General features: G+C 49.0%; 1 protein-coding gene across 2 annotated transcripts in view; it reads left to right on the plus strand.

The window, feature by feature from the left end:
• Positions 1 to 8,533, plus strand: part of RPL38 (ribosomal protein L38) — a 270,940-nt gene extending 262,407 nt beyond the window's left edge. Inside the window, exons 1-5 of one of the 2 annotated variants that reach the window (XM_032797216.2) lie at positions 367 to 392; positions 605 to 638; positions 908 to 968; positions 3,691 to 3,813; positions 8,455 to 8,533. In XM_032797216.2, the coding sequence (XP_032653107.1) occupies positions 636 to 638; positions 908 to 968; positions 3,691 to 3,813; positions 8,455 to 8,480 (213 nt within the window). In that variant the 5' untranslated portion in view covers positions 367 to 392; positions 605 to 635 and the 3' untranslated portion in view covers positions 8,481 to 8,533. Of the gene's footprint in view, positions 1 to 366; positions 393 to 604; positions 639 to 907; positions 969 to 3,690; positions 3,814 to 8,454 lie in introns of those variants that run through there. The other variant, XM_075071899.1, reaches the window with a different exon arrangement.
• The last annotated feature ends 10,397 nt before the right edge of the window (positions 8,534 to 18,930 follow it).

Genomic DNA, 18,930 nt, shown 5'->3' on the forward strand with positions numbered 1-18,930 from the left:
ATGCACCATTAGCAGATATGGACTAACCAGCAATGGAAATATGATAAGGAACACACACACTCCCAACCCTGAGTTGTGAATTCATTGTTTATCATTAATTAAAATTAGTGTACTTGTAATAACAATCTATAGCACTCTCATTAGCTATTCATGTCAAGGAATACACTAGCAGACACGCCACAAACACACAGTGTGACCCCTGTCTAAACCTAGGTTTCCAAATAAACCAGCACTTCTCTGGCTAGCCACCCCTCCCTACCCAGCAGCCTTGCTGTGTTCGCCCTCCTGCGTCTTTTGTCTTCTTTCGGCACCCGTAGCCGCCTGGGTCCGATTTAAGTGCCCGGATGCGGAAGTACTTGTTCCTTTTTATCCCCGCGTCGGTGGCGGCCTGAGTGAGTGTCCAGGGGGTGCGCGGCTGGATCCGCCGGCATCCTTGGCGGGGCCGGGCGGGGGGGTCCCGAGGAGGGGGTGCGGGACATGGGGAGGGGGTGCGGGGCCAGGCGGGCGGGCCCGTTGGTGGGGCGAGGGCGAGGAGGGGCGAGCTTGGGGGGGTTTAGCCCCCCCCCCATCGCGCTGACGCCATCTTGGATTTTCTCTCCCGCAGGCAGCAGCTGCCCGGAGCCCGGACCGTCGCCATGGTGAGCCAGCACGTGGGGTGGTGGGCGCCTGGGTCACGGGCCGGGCCCTGGGGGGACCCTGCGGCGTGGGGGGGGGGGTTGTCTCTCCACATCTGCTGCGGGGACGTGGCTCCCCGCGTGCCCAGGAGGATGGGCACGGGGCAGAGGGGCTGGCAGAGTGTTTCCCTCGTGGGAGCCCACTGGCAGCTGACACGGCAGACAGGCCTCCCACTGCTCTCCAGGCTGCGTTGTGCTCAAGATGTTGAGTCTTTATTGTTGTTTATTTCCAGCCTCGCAAAATTGAAGAGATCAAAGACTTCCTGCTTACAGCCAGGAGAAAGGATGCAAAGTGTGAGTAGTGTGGGTTGCCCAGGTGCTGGGTGGAAGCCCTGCATGGCTTCCATATGTCTTATAAACAATTATCTCCTGCTGAAGTGCTAAAGAGAGTTTTCTCCTGTAGACGTTGGAGGGAGGGAATCTCTTTACCAGTGTGTGGGCCCCACAGTATGTCTGTTTACTTACGTGTTTGTGGCCGCATGGTTGCTGGGGAGGAATGTTGGGACTTAAACTCTTACAGCCTGCGACTACACGTTATGTTGGTCAGGGGCTTGCCCACAGGACACAACTTCACGTCCAAGGGCAACTCTGTAGAGTCTAAGTTAGTTGACACGGGACCTACCAGGAATGACTGCTCAGCGTAGTTCCTATTCAGCATCATTAACGCAATGATTCTGTCCTGGATTCTGTGGCTTTCCAGCACCTCTGTGGCTACTTCTGGGGCATAGCTGGAGCAGATGGCTGGTCCCCTGGGGCTTCAGCCTCCTCCCTCAGGAACAGTGGTGGATGTGCTCTGTTTCTCTCACCCCCATCCTCAGGTATTTTTAGTAAAAGTCAGGGGACAGGTCACGAGTTTCTGTGAATTTTTGTTTATTGTCCACAACCTGTCTATGACTTTAATTAAAAATAACTGACAAAGTCTTGTCATGTCTGCCACCAATGGGTAAATCCTCATCCTAGCAGGGGACAGAAACCTGACTCTGGTCTGGACCCACCCACTTCCATTTGTAACAAGCACGGGGGCTGTTCTTCCCCACAAGCCCAACACGAATGTTAATGACTTATCCAGTTGTTTAAGGTTACTAGGTAGTAGTATGTGCATCAACTAAAGATGCACTTCCTGCCCTGAAGAGCTCTGTCTGAAAGTAGTGGTTTCTCATTGGATTGGTACTTAACATGGTGACCTTGATTAAATGGTGTAAGACTGGGAGTGGGGCAAATTCTGGGGTTACAGTAGCATTCAACAGAAAGTATGAGAACACTACAAAACTCATCATCCAGGAATAGGCAATCACTAAGTAAATATAGCAGCATTTGAGCTTAAATAAAGCACTTAGAGACTAATTGAAATGTCTGTTAGAGAGCCTGACTGTGGTTATACCAATGTTATTTTGTTGTGGTGGTTTTTTTTTTTTCTTTTGTCATGACCCAAGTTCAGGACTCACTTCTGCAAGAGCTGATGCTATGGTGCACTGTAAAGCGTGCAGCTCCTTCCCTTCATAGGAGTGTGGTGAACAGGGACACACAACTTTGCACTTGGGTTTTGGCAAATAAGTGATGTTGGAAACTATCTGCAAATATAGCATGATCATGTTTCTTGTCAATTTCAATCTAGCCTTTCAGCCACAGATTTAATATCAAAAGCTTTTCATATTGTTTTGAAAGGGGCACCATGAAATCATGCTTCTGCCTGTAATTGTCATACCTGCTATTGTTTCAGGTGGCACCTAAGATGACTATAATTGCAAAATGAGAAATGTCTGTTCAATTTGCTTTTAGCATTTGACAGTACTTTGTAGTTTCCCAGTGGTTCTCAAACTTTTGTACTGGTGACCTCTTTCACACAGCAAGCCTCTGCACCCCCCCCTTATAAATTAAAAACTTTTTTTAAAATATATTTAACACAATTATAAATGCTGGAGGTGAAATGTGGAGGCTGATGGCCCACAAGCCCCACATAATGTCACTACCCTGTTTGAGAGCCCCATTTACACTGTTCCATTGTTTGTGTGGGTCTTGAATTGCAACAAAGAGGGAAAATACCTGAAAATAGGCTTTGTAAAACCCATTATGTGGGTGAGGTCATGGTGTAGTACTTGTTTTTAAAAAGTCTTTCAATCAGTTCTGGGTTCTGTAAACCTCCAATAGCTTCTGTAATGCGGCATTCTTGGGGATTTTTCATGCTCTGCTTCAAGAAAGGAGGCTAAGAAGCATAGTCTCATGTATTTGAAGGAACTGTCTAGTTAAATTCATCCTAGAAGACAAAGATGGAAAAACTGGTTTTAAAGCATCTTCTGCAGCCTTGGATAACTTGAATTATATGTAAACATGGTGTTTGAGCTTTAAATGTGCAAAAAGACCGTAATGGTAACTACAACCTGCTAGCGCTGAGAACTGTCTCACTCTGTTGGAATTTGGGGCACTATACATTTCTGAGTTCATTAAAGTAAGTTTTTTTGCATTGGAGGACAATACCCTGAAATATGCAGCTGTTTGCTTTGTGAAACCCTCATGTGGTCTATCCTCTTTGCTGCTTGGAGTGAGTTAAATCCAGTGAAAACACTTCAGCTGCGGCTAACAAACTCAGCCTTTTGAGCTGGATTTTCAATGTGTCCCTTTATGTTGGCAATAGGGTGGCCAGGGTTAGATAGTCTTGAATTCAGCTCTGCACTTATATATTTGAGAGGCAGAGTAACTGGTGTGTAAGGCCTTATACTGGGAGGGCTACTTTTTTCACTGTTCCTGGGACTTTCCTTGGCTGGCTGGTGTAGCTTGCAGCAACTATTGTGTGTGCAAGGCACTAATGATGGAGATATACCTATCTTGGAGAGCTGGAAGGGACCCTGAAGGGTAATAGAGTCCAGCCCCCTGCCTTCACTAGCAGGATTTTGCCCTAGATCCCTAAGTGGCCCCCTCAAGGATTGAGCTCACAACCCTGGCTTTAGCAGGCCAATGCTCAAAGCACTGAGCTATCCCTCTCCCCTCGTGCGCTAACTCCAGCTTCTTTCTACTGCAGCTGTCAAGATCAAGAAGAACAAAGACAATGTGAAATTTAAGGTGCGTTGCAGCCGGTACCTATACACTCTGGTCATCACAGACAAAGAAAAGGCTGAGAAATTGAAGCAATCCCTGCCACCAGGTAACTGAGTGTGGGGGTGGGTGTTCTCGATTTTATATTGCACTTTTTCAGATCTTGAAATACTTATAACCAGCCTCTTGTGTTATCTAGAGTTACCAGTGAGCTGGCACCCCTCTTTCATTGTGCTGTGAAGTGGGATAGGAAGGTGGAGGCTTTGTTTGTTCCACTTTTGAGAGCCTCATGCTGCTGGGCTGAACTGGGGGATGTGTGAAATGGCTCTTTCTGGGCATACAAGAGCTGCCCAAGAGTACACACGTTGATGTAGGGAAGCGCTACATTTTGGAGCACAGACCTTCATTCTGACTCACAGTTCATTCCCTTAGCTTGATGGAATCTGTACCCTGTGGGTATTCATGGTATTCTGCAGTACATGCAATAGGGGAGCAGCGGACACCACTCATTTGGTCAGCTTACAGTAAGCTACACCTATACACCTCCCATGCATCATTTGAGAGCTTATTATGTCTCCTGTGATACAGCATGGCCAGAGGGCAGCATGAGAGTGTTAGCAGGGGGCCTTATTCCCTGCCAAGGGAGGAAGGTTTGCTTTAGATTAACTAGAGCACCTGACTCCAATTAGAGCACCTGACTTCAGTCATGTGGTGATAACCCCTGCTTCAGTCAGACAGTGTGGGAGTTGTAGGAGGAAGGTTTGATTGGAGCAGAGTGCAGGTTGCAGAAGTTGGAGAAGAGAAGAGTTTGATAAGAGAGAAATAGAAAGTTTGGAGGAGTGCTGCGGTCGATTGTGAAGTCCAGAAGAAACCCTAGGTAAGGGGCACCAGGCTTGTGTAGAAGGGAGGCAAGAAGCCCTTCACAAGCTGAAGGGTAGGAGAGGGAAGTAACCCAGGGGAAGGAACCGCTAGTTCAAGTGGTTCACCACAACCCTCAGGGCCCCTGGGTTGGGACCTGGAGTAGAGGGCGGGCCCAGGTCCCTCCCTCTCCACTCCCCTCCTCCAAGGACACTAGTGGAGTAATTAAGAACCGGTTCAGAGGCAAGCAATAGCGCCCTGAACCTACCCCAGAGAAGAGAGAGCGCGAGACCCAGCAGAACAGTACTGGCAATTTTGCCACACTCCTTTAAGATAGGGTATCAAGTGGAGCTGTCAAGTGCTGCTGTTGCCATAGAAATGGATAAATGATGACTTTGAAATGTTTGCATTTGTTTCTGTTAGTGTGTATTATTTCGTCTTTAAACTAAGACATAAAATTTAGTTTCTTTGTGACCTCAAAGCATCACAACAATCTAAAGAGTAAAACAAATTTGGTACAGGTGATATTGAAATGTAATGCACTACTGAGCTTTTTAGTCAACATCATTATCATCTCATTCATCATCATGATCTCTGTCACGGTTGTGTAGCTTACAACAGTGTATGCAGGGAAATTTGTCCTGACTACAAAGAGTTGATTGTCTGGCAACTCTTATTGGTATAGGCACAGATAAGGTCTTGTTGAAGTGCAGATGTCATCAGGGCATTGGAGAATACAGGAAATAGTTCATCCACATTTTTTCCATCCATGTTGCAGTGGTGGTCCATTGTCTGTCTGTGCAGTGGCATCCAGATCTTTTTTTGCCAAGAGGATGTCTTGACATGTTCTTCAAAACTGCTGACGTGAGAGTTTGGCCAGTAACACTTCCTTGTTGAGGGCAAGATTGAGGTGCAAGCAACTGAGGTCTTTGTGGGTCTCCTTTTTCTTTTTGCTCTGGTCATGCACTGCTACCAGCTTCTTTGCTGCAGAAATTGCAGCTTCCCCATCTCTCTCCCAATTTGGCAAGGTCTCTGAAGCAGTACCTCCGTTTGCTTTGACAACATCAAACAGATTTTTTTCCCCTAATACAAAATATGGATGACTCACGGTCACATCCTGTTAATATGTATACAGCAGAAGTCAGAAGGGAGTGTGTCAAAAGTTGCATGCACAGGTATGAGGTGATGCTAGTCAGTTGTGCTAGTAAGGGTGATTGTTTCAATCCACATGTTAGCTGTGTGTTCCAGTTTTGGAAAGTAACGAACATCAAGGACCAAAATATCTGAATCAGGGACCTAATTACTTCAGTTCCTTTGCACTGAGATACACAAGTCATATTGCCCATGCACCATGCAGAAGCTTCCTTGTGAGTCCTGTACAAGCCTTAGGCTTCTGTAGCACCTCTGCAGGTGATGGACTTCACTGCTTCACTGTTGGAGAAGCTTCCAGCAAGAGGGAGCATGTGTGCTGCTGCACTCTCAGCTGCATATTCACAGAGTAATTTTACCAAGTGCCTGCCATGTTTCTAAATTCTTTCCATGGAGGAGCAGGGTGTCTACCTGTCATCTGGTGACTCCTGTATCCAACCTTGCTTCCTGCCTGGCACTTTCTGCAGGTTTCACAGTTACTGTTGTTGTAGTTGTAAAAAACGTCAATTTATAGAATTATCTTTGTCAAATCCTTTTAGGGCCTGCCTCAAGTACTTAGCAGCCAAGTCACTGAATGTGTAACTTTCTGTAGCTGTGACTTGTGTGACAGCTGCAGCATCCTGATGTACAGTGTGGGTTCTCTGTTGCACGCTCTCATCTCGTGGATTCTTTCAGCTTGAAGCCTTAATTCAGCTTTGTCAGTTCTCATTGTTCCATCAGCTTGGAAGAGGGACATAGGCACAGGTCCTATTGGGCAGCTAAGAACAGTTGCCATTGAAACATCATCTCTGCGTTTGCTAAGGACAGGGCTCTGTGGAAAGCAATTTGTGGACTGACAGCTGCAATGATTGTCCCTCCCTTGCTAGATTAAATGTCAGTTTTCTTGGCTGGATTAAAGATGTGGATCCCATCAGAAACCAAGTGCACTGCTCTCAAATCTCTTCCTTTGTTCTTCATCAATATCTCTTGTTTTCAGTAGACTCTCTTGACTGCATGTAACATCTGATGTCCCAATAGGTATGTTGATAAGCACCTCTGGATGTGATTCAGGGTCAAATGAGTTTGTCATTGTCAATGACAGTGGTTAGTAAGAGCTGTAACATGATCTTTATCCTTCTTCAGTGCAGAGGCAAGGACTTGCTTGTGGACTTGCTTGTCTTCACTACTCATTCTTAAGCCATTTCTTTCTCTCATAGCTTTTGCACATTCATAATATGAATGTATCTCTAACACTAATGCTGACCTGTGCATAGGTGTCACTGAATTAAAAAGCTAGTTTCTAAACCACTGGTTCTCAACCTGTTTATCATTGTGGGCCGATTTTTTGGTACCACTGTTTGACTGTGCCTACAGACTTATGGCACCATTTGACAGCCTCACGTCACATCTTGTCTACACATCATTTGAAGCTTCTTTAATGTATATCCTGCATGGGTGAGTGTAGGGTGGGTGCATTCAACTCCAAAAATAAGGCCTTTATGCCTTAAACATCACCTCATGGGGAGAAGTGCTGTGGGCAGGGTTGCCCTGTCTGTCTAATTTTTGGTTCACTTTAATATCACTTGAACACTGTGCGTGTCCCATTGTCTTGGGAGCTTGCTGCTGCTGGCTGTGTATCCCCTATTCCTGGCAGTTCACTGATCCTGGACTCTGGCAAAGCACAAAGGGAAGTGTCCAGCACTGCAGTTACTGGTTTCATGTGTTAACGTAATTAATTTGATGCTTTTTTTTAAAGAGAGATGCTATAATACAGGGCACTCGGAGGCTGACCACAGGGGTCGTTGCAGAAAGTAATGGGCTTCAATTAAAAGGGTGAATGAGATTATACATACGGGGTAACCAGAGCCGAGAGGTGGTTGAGGCCCCAGTACTAGTGCTCTCTACTAGTCCTTTGGGTGCTATCTGATCTCTGCTGCTCTGGGAGTGCTCCTTCAGGAGCCCCTGGTGTCATATGCACTTGTGGGCAGAGTGTTGAACTGCAAGTCCTGCTCTGAAGTGAATGATGGAGGGACTGTCCCATTCCCATAGTGGGGAGGAGGTAATTCCCTCTTGTCACAGCCCTCTGCTACTAGGAGAGGCTCTGGTGTTACCATAAAAATGACCGCACTGGGGCAGACCAAAAGTCCATCTAGCCCAGTATCCTGTCTCCCAACAGTGGCTAGTGCCAGGTGCCCCAGAGGGAATGAACAGAACAGGGAATCCTCAAGTGATCCATCCACTGTCGCCCATTCCCAGTTTCTGGCAAACAGGCTAAGGACACCATCCCTGCCCATCCCATGGAGTTGCAGAGATCGGCAAAACCATTCTTGCTGTGTCAGCCCAGTTCACGTGACGTTTCGGTGCTGAATGCCAGGTGTGGGGCTAAGTGCCCTGCATTTGGGCCATTATTGGGGTTTGCTGCCCCTCCTACTGTATTAAAATCGTGGAGTCTCTCCCAGTATTAATTCTGAGACAGAGTATCTGGCCCTAGCCGTGCAGCATCTGAGCAAATGCTCTTGCTTGGAAAGCTGTGTGAGCAAGGTCTCAGGCCACCCTTATCACAAGTCTGGAGGCTCTAGGCCGGCAGAGAAATCCACTCCTGCCCTTTCACTGGGGACCCCAATCAGTTCAGCAGCTTGTCTCCAGGATGCAGTGCAACTGTTCCAGGCTTTCACGGCCAGACAAGCAGAAATAGTGAGTAGGATCAGTCTCTCTCTAGCTACTCAACCTTTTCTCTTTTTCTTTTCCCCTCCCTTTCCTTTAGGTTTGGCTGTGAAGGAGCTGAAGTGAACCGGTCATGCCCAGAGCTTTTCGCATGTATGATAATAAACGAAGGAACTGTTCTCGCACGTCTGGCCTCTCTTTTCTGAAGGATGACGTGACCAACCTATTGCTGCTTATGTAGCTGCTCCGAAAGGAATGTCATCGAACAGGCAGGCTCTGTATCAGCTGAGCATGGCTAGAGTCCTCGTGCTACCCCAGCCGGCAGTTTGGAGAAGCTGCAGGAGCCAGGCCTGTGTCGCCTGTGCTCCACTGAAAGAGGTGGTAGCCCAGGGCTTGCTGGCCAATGATACATGGGTCACATGCTGGGTCGGCTCCTCAGTCTAGTGAGACGAAGTTATCAGCTGCCCTATGGTCTGCTTGGCATTTATCAACAGTGTCCAAATGTGCTTTATCTCTGTTGCCCAGTGCAGCCGGCACTTTTCCTAGAAGTGAATAGAAATGTGGGAAATTGCTGCTTGGCACCAATCTCAAACTTTGCCTATGGTAGAAAGCTGGCCAGCACAGCTAGATCGTCCTGCCCTTCTAGCAGAGACCCAGCGGAGCCCAGCAATAGACCTTGAGCCAGTGTAACTGCGCCTGCACTGGGGCTTGTTCTGGCAGAGCTGCCGGGGGGGATTCTCCCCCCCCCCCCCCCCGTCGTCCTAACTGTCAGGTATACACTGGCCAAGCTAAGGGTAGGCCAGGCCTAGCTCTGTCTACACTAGGGTAACTTGCAAGGAAGCACTCGTGGCTCACATCCCACAGGTTCACTGACTCTGGTGCCGAGATTTCTTTCCCTTGGGCTGGGGCTGCAGGTGTTGGCCCTGTTAGTTCTGGTTCTCCTGTCCCATGTTCAGTTAAGCACAAAATGCTGCATTCTCAGGGTCCGACCTGCAATGTGCTTGGATGCCTTCAAACTCGCTGGGAAACGGGCCCTAAGGCCACTCCCCTTCCTACAGGATCCGGCAGCTGCTGCTATACCAGTCATTCTCAAACTGAAGAAAGACTATGGCAAACTTGATTTTAAAGGGATAGAAACCCTTGATCTGCCGAGCTTTCCATCCCTGTGCTGAGAAGGCAATGGTGCCTTGTTCTTAAGAGACATTAAGTGCAGGGGTGTTGCTTCCAATGTTTGTTTAGTCTTGTAACCTTTGTTCTAGAAGTTTACCCGCCTAGGGCTGTGCGTACTGAACTCTTTGACAGTTCAGCACTGGGGTTTGTGGTTTTCTGTAGTACAGACTGAACCCAGATTAGCAAGTGTCTAGGGGCTGCTCCTCCTCCCCCTCCCCACCATATGCAGGTTTACAGTCACATAGCATCCCTGCACACGGACTGATTGCATGGCAAACTGGGAGGTTTGTATTTTTAGCTTTTTAGTATAGCTTAGCACAGGGTTCCCCAATGCAGTGCCCCTGGGCGCCATGGTGCCCGCTGGGGCATCCATGGGCACCCGCCTGCTGGCCGCTGGACAAGCAGCTGCTGAAATGCTGCCGAGAAGTGGCAACGTTAAGAAGCACTATCACTGAAATCTCGCTGAATTTCAGCGGCGACACCTTGATGACGTTGCTTCTTGGCAGTGATGCCTCTTGACGGTGCTTCATGGCAGCTGCTTGTCCAGTGGCCACAGTCCGTGGTGGTTAGTCGTCCGGCGCCCACCCCATGGAAAAGGTTGGGGACCACTGGCTTGGCTTAGCTAGAGAACTTGGAGGTGCCAGCACCATGTAACTAGCAGTCTTCCCACAACCAGTTTGGAAGCCCTTGTTTGGCAACCTTTCGGTGCAAATGCTTTTCAGAGGGGCTTGATTTTACTAAGCTTAGTCTAGCAGAATGAAGGGACAGATGAGTGATGGTTAAAGTGCTAGCAGGCCTGCATTTAAGAGCCTTTCACTGGCGGTAGATTCCATCAGTGCTGATACCAGCTCTGGGCTAAGTGTCCCATGTATCTCTCATGTAGGTGCCTCAGCTCTGCCCCAGTTCTGAAGTCTCCTGCCAAAGGTGGGCTGGCAAGACGGGTTGAGCTGAATAACGTAACTGTCCCGGATAAAGAGTTCTCTGCAGCAGGCAGAGTGGATCTGCCTGTTGTCAGTGTGCTGGCTTTGTGCAAATTTCCGGGTGGATTAAGCTGAGATGGCCCAACCTCACACCCTGTGAAATTCAGGCCAGTGCTTTAGGTTAAGTTCCTCTTCTCTTCCCCACGTATGCTGCATTTCATCAGGAAGGCTTCCAAAGCCCTCTTCTTCACGCCAGCTGTTCTGTGCTGCTGCCAGGATTCGGGGATCTTCAAAGAATTGAAGATTTCTGAACAGTATCATTGGGCAACTCCTATGTAGTACAAGGTGCCGCTAGGTGGCACCATACAATAAGTGCAAATTAATATATTTGCAGTGTGGTACCCTTGTTGGTCCCAAGAGAAGAGAGCGAAGGTGGGTGAGGTAATATCTTTTATTGGACCAGCTGCTGCTGATGCAAAAGACGAGCTATCAAGTGCCCCAGAAAGAGACCAGCTTTCTTGCCTTTCACCAACTGAAGTTTGTCCATAGAATCTCTCAGAGTTGGAAGGGACCTCAGGAGTTCATCTAGTCCCACATCCTGCTCAAAGCAGGACCAATCCCCAACTAAATGGCCTTCTCAAGGATGGAGCTCACAACCCTGGCTTTAGCAGGCCAATGCTCAAACCCCTGAGCTGTTCAATACAAGATAATACCTCACCAACCTTGTCTCTTGCAAATTATACATGCATCTTGAGCAGGGAGCTGAGAGAAATCTGAGAGAGAACTTGCCAGAGAATTGAATAGCTAATTTTGTCCCTGGAGAAACTGGCTGTTCTGCTGCTGTGAAATGGGGAATCAGCATGGGCTAATAGAAAAATCACAGGAGCAAAAAGAACCAGTGACAATCTTCCTCCATTTTTTTTAGATTGATTTTAATGTCTGTGCATCCAGAGATTCATTTTTGTCCTTCCCATCCTATGGTCCCCAGCTGACTGGCAAGTTCTCATTAAAACAGCATAAAAGCTCAAAAGAACGGATGGTTGGTCTGTGTTCCCTGGTAGATCTCTTCAGTTGTCTTTGGAGAAGTAGCACAGTTTGCATCACATTTCGTAACAGCATTTTTCTGCTGTGTTTGGACTCTGAATGGGCTTGCATGAGTGTTTCTGTTCGTGTCTCATTAAAACTGCCTTTCTCTTAATGTGGACGGAGCTTAAAAGGTTAAATTATCCTTAAACTCACATGATCTGTGCTTCCTGGGGGCTGGCCTTATGTATGCAACAGAAGGGGCTGGGATCTTTAATGTTACAATTTTTAGTGAAAAATCATAACCCTAAAATCACAGAATTGTGACTTTTTTTTTCTGCCCTAGTTCCTGATTTAGAGCCACTTTACTGTGTCTGTGTCTAGCAGTATGGCTGTTACTAGTGCACATGAAAAGAGCTATAACAAATAAACCATGACAAAGAACAGTATTTTATCAAGGATGTGTGGTAACAACATAAACCACCTGAGAAACTAGCTGCGTTTGTCAGTAGAACCACAGATCTGACGTACAGAAGATATTCTGTACGCCTGTAATTTACTGTTTATAATATCCCAACATGAGCGAGATGGTGTGGTGTTTATTAAAACAATTGATTAGAAGGTGTGGAGGAGCAAGTGGGGGTGAGCAGGGGTAAGGGCCAGCAGCCTAGTCAGACAACTGCCATTCTTCAGAAAGCAGCCCTGTGTTTGAAGTATGGTGTTAGAACAGCGCATTCATTACATCAGCCTGGAGCTTATGACATCCGGCTGCCCAGTCTTGACATTGATGCAAACACACACTTCGGCCTGGGTGTAGGAAGCAATAAAAGTGGAGTGAGGCGACTGTCCCATGTGACTCTCAGAGGTTCGGGGGGAGGAAGACTTATGGGGTAGGCTGGTTAATTTCCTGGCACCCATGACAGGATTGCTTCTGGCAGTGGAGTCTCAAGATCTCGGGGGGGGGGGGGGGTCTGGTTTTAGAAGCAAAATCACTTTGAGCCAAGATAGCTGTGCTGCAGATCCTTCCCCTTCCAGTGCAAACGGTAACCAGCACACAAATTCTCTAGCACCCCATCTACTCCACTCATCAATCCTTTCCAATCTCTATCTCTCTACCCAGCCAGTGGACACCCTTGAACTCCAGCCTCTATGGGTTGGTGTTAAATGTGTTTCAGGATGGAGTCTGGGTGGGGGAGAGGGCAGTCAGTGAGGGATGGTGTAAGACTGCAAATAGCAGCTGCTAGAGGTGTTCTGTAATCTTTAGGACAAGGTTACAAGATCAAATGAGTGTAGATAAGATGCTGAATGACTTAACTGCTTACTTCCTAGCTTGTCACAGCACGCAGAGATGGGCTCTGCGGTCCCGCAACCTTTTAAATCCAACGTTAGCAACATTTCTTGTTTGGGCATTTGCCTGGTAATACATATGACGCTTGTTATTCACCTGGGATGCGAGCTGGGCAGAGACATAGTTTTTAACCATATTCAGCAGAGCTAGGCCTCCCCCATTCACCTGCCATAGCCCCCTGCGTGTGCTTTCACATTCTGGGTTGTGTACTATGGCCTCCAATTGTCAGATCTTTTTTTTCAGTTTTGTTCCAGAGCCATGTCTTCCCTGCAGATGCCCAGGGTGGGGGAGCCTGTCTCTGGTTCTGACCATTTCCCTTTAAAAGGCACACAGAACTGGAAATGTAATGAGCGGAGGCCGTAAGCGGGTGCAGGAACTTTGCTGAGTCCTGGTGCAGTGGCACTATCTATGCAGCTAAATTGTTGTTTTCCGGCCCAGCTGAATCGCTCCTGCCCCTGCAGGAAGCCTCAAAAAATTCTTAGCTGTCCTTGGGGTTCGTTTCAACTGCAACTTCGGGATGTGGCAAGTGCCAGTTCAAAGGTGACCACAGGGTGGTGAAAACAGGACTTAGAATGGGCCTTTTGTGTTCTCTGCTCTTCCCAGCTCCAGGGCTCAGTGAGAGCAGATGGTTCTGGCTTGGAACAGCCTGGGACCTACCCCAAACTCCCCCTGCAAAGCAATTCCCAAAGGCTGTTTCCTTCCGTCTGTGTGTGAGATTTAATTTGTTGCTGTGCTTTGAGATCTACAGACAAGTGAAATGTGATTGTGTACTCTGCAAGGCTCTCTTAACCTCTCCTTCCTGTGGGGAAACCCTCTGCCCCCATCTGACCTGTCAGGCTGACCCTGCAACTCTGCTTCTGTTATGAATCCTTTACAAACCTGAGGTTATTGGGTCTGAGAGCATCTCCCCTCTCCAAGTATCCATTGGGGAGGTCTGGCTGGGCTAATAACACACTTGCTCCCTGCCGGTGTGCAGGCTTTGATTTCACTCATTTTCTCATTGTCCTGGTAAAGGATGAGTCCTTTGTTTAATCAACTGCCTAAAATGTGACATTCAGAATCTGCAATCTCAGGCCTCTCCCTGGTGAAGGCACTGCCAAGCTGAACTCATTAGGTAAGTAAGTGTGAGCAAAGGACGCCAAGATGGCAGGTAAAGCTCATTTATATCCACTGTGGTGTTTACTTCCACGCAGTCTAGAAACGGCTTTCACCCTCCCTCCCCCCCAGCAGAGAGTTACCTTATCTAGCTGTTAGTGCTCAGCAAAGGAGGTTAACCCCCCCGCCCCCCATGTGCTTCTCTGTCTTCCTTAGTCTGCTAGTGAGTGCATGTGACTGCCTGGGAACCACTGGCCCTTGCCCTTCTGAAATGGGGGGTGACTCAGAGAGGCAACCCCGCACACGTTCCTCCCTCCCCATCTGCACAGCACCATCAGTCTGATTCTCCCAAATTCAAAAGCTAAATCCTGCTCCTCTGGAGCTGGGCCTGTTGGTCCTACCGGGCCTGGAACCACAATGCTGATGCATCCCTTACCACCTTCCACTTTTTAATCAGCAGAGCCGTGAGGAAACACTAGCAAGAGAAGCTTCTATTTGTTTCAGGCCGACTCCTGCGTTTAGTACGTAAGTCATCAGTGTAGTTACCAGGCCAAGTTCTACTGAGGTGCAAGTCGAGCCAGCCAGAGGCGGCAGGGGACCTGCCGCGTGCTTTGGCCGATTGGTTCTCTGCGTGTGGCTCTAATGCTAACGCAGTGCCTGTGGAAAATTGTAGCGTCTCCACTTTTCAAGGTGACCTCCCCCGGCTTTTGCTAAGCAGTTGGGTCTCTGCCTGCCCTTGCTGCTGTATGGTGGCAAAAGATGGGCCCAGGGTAGCGTTTGCACAGGAAAAAGCCCTTTTCTCTGCTTCATTTCTACGGTAGCGTCTGGTCTAAGTTTAGGAGCAGGATGTCAAGGAGTCAGGCCATTTCTATGATTAGCTCTCGCCCCCTGCCCTCTCCCTCAGCAGTGGGTGTTTGTATCATTAACAAAGCTGTCCTTTCTCCATGTCTTCATTAGTCATAGGTGTTAAAAACAGTCTCTAAGCACTCAGACTAAACATCTCTTCCCCTGATGTCTGGGCTCTCAGTGTGTGGGCTTCTAGAACATGACTAGATCTCTGTCTGAGGCAGGCCAGATAAGTCCCTCCTTACCAGGCTAGATGAGCATCTCCCAACCTTTGCTGTCTTTATCCTCCAAGCCCCCTAGGGCCATTATCACTTTCACAGATGGGGAAACTGAGGCACAGAGTGGCTAAGTGACTCGCACAAAGAGCCTGTGGCAGAGCAGGGTCTCATGTCCTAGGCTACTGCTCTAAGCGCTGGACTATCCCTCCCAAGTCTCCACTGGCTCTGGCCTTTTCCATCACAGCCACGGCCTGAGTTTCAAGGGAAAGAACAAAAGACAATTTATTTAGATAAAATCTTCCAAACCTCCTTTGTCCATTAGAAAGAAGCAAACAGTGGCCTGAGCCTACTCTTGGTTCCCTGAGTGCCCTTCTTGCCCTCTGTTTCCTGCAGAATCTACAATACTTTTTTCTTTTTTTTTAAATGTGGTTTCTTGGTCTCTCCTTTTGGAGGTGTCCCCAGCGCCTGGGCGGGCCCTGCTCACCCATTAATGGGCCTCTATTTGCCTCAGCCACTGCAAAGGTGCCTGTTGCAATCCTCCATCCTACTCACCTCTGCAAGACGTTAACGCCAGGGCCTCATTGCGCTGACTTCCCTGTAGGGTGACCGGACGTCCGCTATTAGGGGTTTTGTCTTATATAGGCAACTTGTTACCCTTCCCCCCGGATCCTGATTTTTCATCTTTGCAGCCTGGTCGCCCTACTTCACTGCCACGGAAGGGCACAAATGTTCAGCGAGAGTCCGAGCTCTTTGGGGAAACACCTCGTCTCACCTCCCTTCCAGCAAAAATAGGATCTTGGCTTAGTCCCCTCCTGCCTCCCTACACTGGATTTCTTTGCCTGTGGACTCTTAGCAACTCTCCTTCTTTGCTAGTCTCATGTCCTGTGGGGTCTGGGACTCTTTGTTTAAAAAAAAAAAAAGTTCAATGACTCTATTAGCCGGAAGAAAGAGACACCTGTTCCGTTCTCGGCTGGCGCATTTGTGTGTCTCAGCAGGGAGCCCTCCACTGGAGTCAGTCAGAGCTTAGTTGGATCTGCACCTTTAGAGCTGAACACTTCGTATTGAAAAGCACCACGACTCCTGCCCCTTCCTCCACTTGGCTTTCATCGAGTTAAGCCCCAAAGTGCCCGTTGTGATCTCTAGTCTGAGCTCTGCCCACAGGCCGGAGAATGTCACCAAGTGGTTCCTGTATCAACCCATGACTAGCTGCACCCCTTCTGCTGGTATCTCTGGGCAAGTGGCTGCCAGATAATTAATTGCTGTTGGTTAATTTCCAGCATACTGCTCAGCACTGCATGAAATACAAACACCAGCAACAGCACTGAGACCATTTCAGGTGCAATTATCCTAGCTACCCCCACCTCCTTGGGCAGGGGCAGGGGCGGTAGGTATTGAAGCCAGGGAAGGCTAAACCTCCCCTAACCCAGGCTGTGGTTCTGCCCGTGCTCTGCCCCATGGACCTGACCTCACTCCCCTGAAGCCAGCTGGAGCTCTGGTTGGGGTTTAGGCTGGCTGACGGCTAGGGACAGGGGGGCTAGGGCTCCTCCAGGCATCGGGGGGTGGGGGGTGGGCTCAGAGCTTCAACTGTGGGAGGGGGGCACTCTAGTCATGGAGGGGGGCTTGGGCAGAAGGGGCAAGCTGGGGGCTAGCCTCTCCTACAGGGGGTTCACCCACTACCCATGCAGCTGGGGGGAGGGGGGCAGAGGGCTAGGAAGGGTGTGATGTTCCCCCTGGTGTCTGAACTGGTGATTTGCTAAGTCACTCCAATCCTTGACTCTGGGAGCCAGCCTGACCCTGATCTGCTATGAGAACCCCACTCCTGGGCTGTTCATGCACAGTCTCTGGCATGGAAGCTGCTCCTTGGATTGTGCAACCGAATGACACTAGCCAATATCTCCAGTCCCAGACACAACCTAGGAACCTCCATCTTGCAGCGTCCAGTTACACCTGCTGGATGCTGCAAGCTTATATAAGTTTGTCAATTTAACAAAGAAATTGATATGTACCAGGCTTGTTATCCCCAAGGGGAGCCTCTGACAGGCTTCAAACCAAACGCCCTGCTTCAGATAGAATAAACAAACAGATTTATTAACTATAAAGATAGATTTTAAGTGATTATAAGTGAAGGATAACAAGTCAGATCTGGTCAAATGAAATAAAAGCAAAACACATTCTAAGCTGCTCTTAACACTTTCAATGTCCCTTAAAAATTTAGATGCACCACAGGCTGGCTGGTTACTTTTCAGCCAGGCTCTCCTCTTTGATCAGCGCGCCAGTCACTTGGTGGTGGTATCTGTAGATGTAGGTGGAAGAGAGAGAGCTTGGCAAAATGTCTCTCCCTTTTATCATGTCCTTTCTTTCCTCTTGGCTTGCCCTCCCCCGCACCCTTCAGAGTCAGGTGAGCATTACTTCATTGCAGTCCCAAACTGACCAAAGGAACGGGGGTGACTCCCTTGAGGGTCTAACAGATTCTTTTGTTGCTGCCTAAGCCACTGTCCGTTGTTGCTGTGAGGCTGGGCTGGGTTTGTCCCATCCATGCCCTGATGAGGTGTGAACTGCCTCTCTGTTCTTGGAGAGTTTTTGCATGGGCTTGCTTTAAGCCATGAGTATACTTTTTCAGCCTCATAACTATATACATGAAATTATAACCTATAATCTTATTATAACATTACTGTAACAAGTACTATAACATCATTAGAACAACAATGCTCAGTGCATTATGAGCCTTCCGAAGACACCCAACATGACAAACTTTGCATTAGATACCACACAATCATTTTATAAAGATGAACATGGGGGTGTAGGGTGTCCCCCGAGGTACAGAGTGTCAAAAAGGGATCTTAGAGGGAGAAGGGGCAGGTTCTGAACTCCATTTGCTTGCTTCAGAAACTGTTTGGAAGCAGCCAGCACACTTGGCATCAGGAAAACTACAGTTCAGTCCTCTTGGGGGTGGGGGTGGGGGGTCACTTAGCCCAGGAGCGACGGAAACCAAGACACGGGTAGTGCTGTGTGGCCATACTGTGCCCTTTAGAGATCTCGGTGTTTTCCTGACAGGCATGAAGAGAGGCTCTCTGCAGGCCTCGGGGGTGAGTATCAAGCTCCCTCTTTTACAAATGGAGAGGTGCCGGAGCCCCAGAGAAGAGAAACAACTTGCCCAAGGTCATTTAATGAGTCAGTGGGAGAATCCAGAGAGGAACGCAGGAGTCTGGAGCCCCAGGCCCGTGTTATAGCTACTGATCCAGCCCCCCGGAGGTTGCATTTTTGCTATGTTGCCCAAATTGTTGGTGGGAGCAGTGGGGATTTCATCAGGCTCTGAGTACACCAGCACGGCTTGCTCTGAGCTCCGATTTTAATGCCTAATTATTATCCAGCACTAGCTGAGCAGGATTCTAGCTCATTTTCCCTGAGCGCTGCACACAAGGGCCCCCCTACCTCACCCCTTAACAGCTCCCATTTTAAAACCAGGCCATGTCCCTCCCCGGCTGCTTTCCCCACGGCTCTAATGTCCTTTGGGGAAGCTCTGCACCAGCCTGGCTTGTAAATGTAGGCTCCAGTCTTTGGAAGGGCCATGCCCCTATAGAGCCCACTGGGAGCGGACGGCAGAGGGGGGACAGTGCCCTATGGGGCCTGCTTGGAATGGGCAGTGCCCCATAGGGCTCGCTGGGAACAGACGGAGGAGGGAAGGCGGTGCCCCTATAGAGCCCACAAGGAGCAGATGGAGTAGGGAGGACGGTGCCCCTATAGGGCCCGCAGGGAGTGGGCAGGGCAGGGGGGAGGTGCCCCTATAGAGCCCGCAGGGAGTGGGCAGGGCAGGGGGGAGGTGCCCCTATAGAGCCTGCAGCGAGTGAGCAGGGGAGGGGGGAGGTGCCCCTATAGAGCCTGCAGCGAGTGAGCAGGGGAGGGGGGAGGTGCCCCTATAGAGCCTGCAGCGAGTGAGCAGGGGAGGGGGGAGGTGC

The sequence above is a fragment of the Chelonoidis abingdonii genome, chromosome 13, assembly GCF_003597395.2.
Source record: "Chelonoidis abingdonii isolate Lonesome George chromosome 13, CheloAbing_2.0, whole genome shotgun sequence".
In the NCBI taxonomy this organism is placed as follows: domain Eukaryota; kingdom Metazoa; phylum Chordata; order Testudines; family Testudinidae; genus Chelonoidis; species Chelonoidis abingdonii.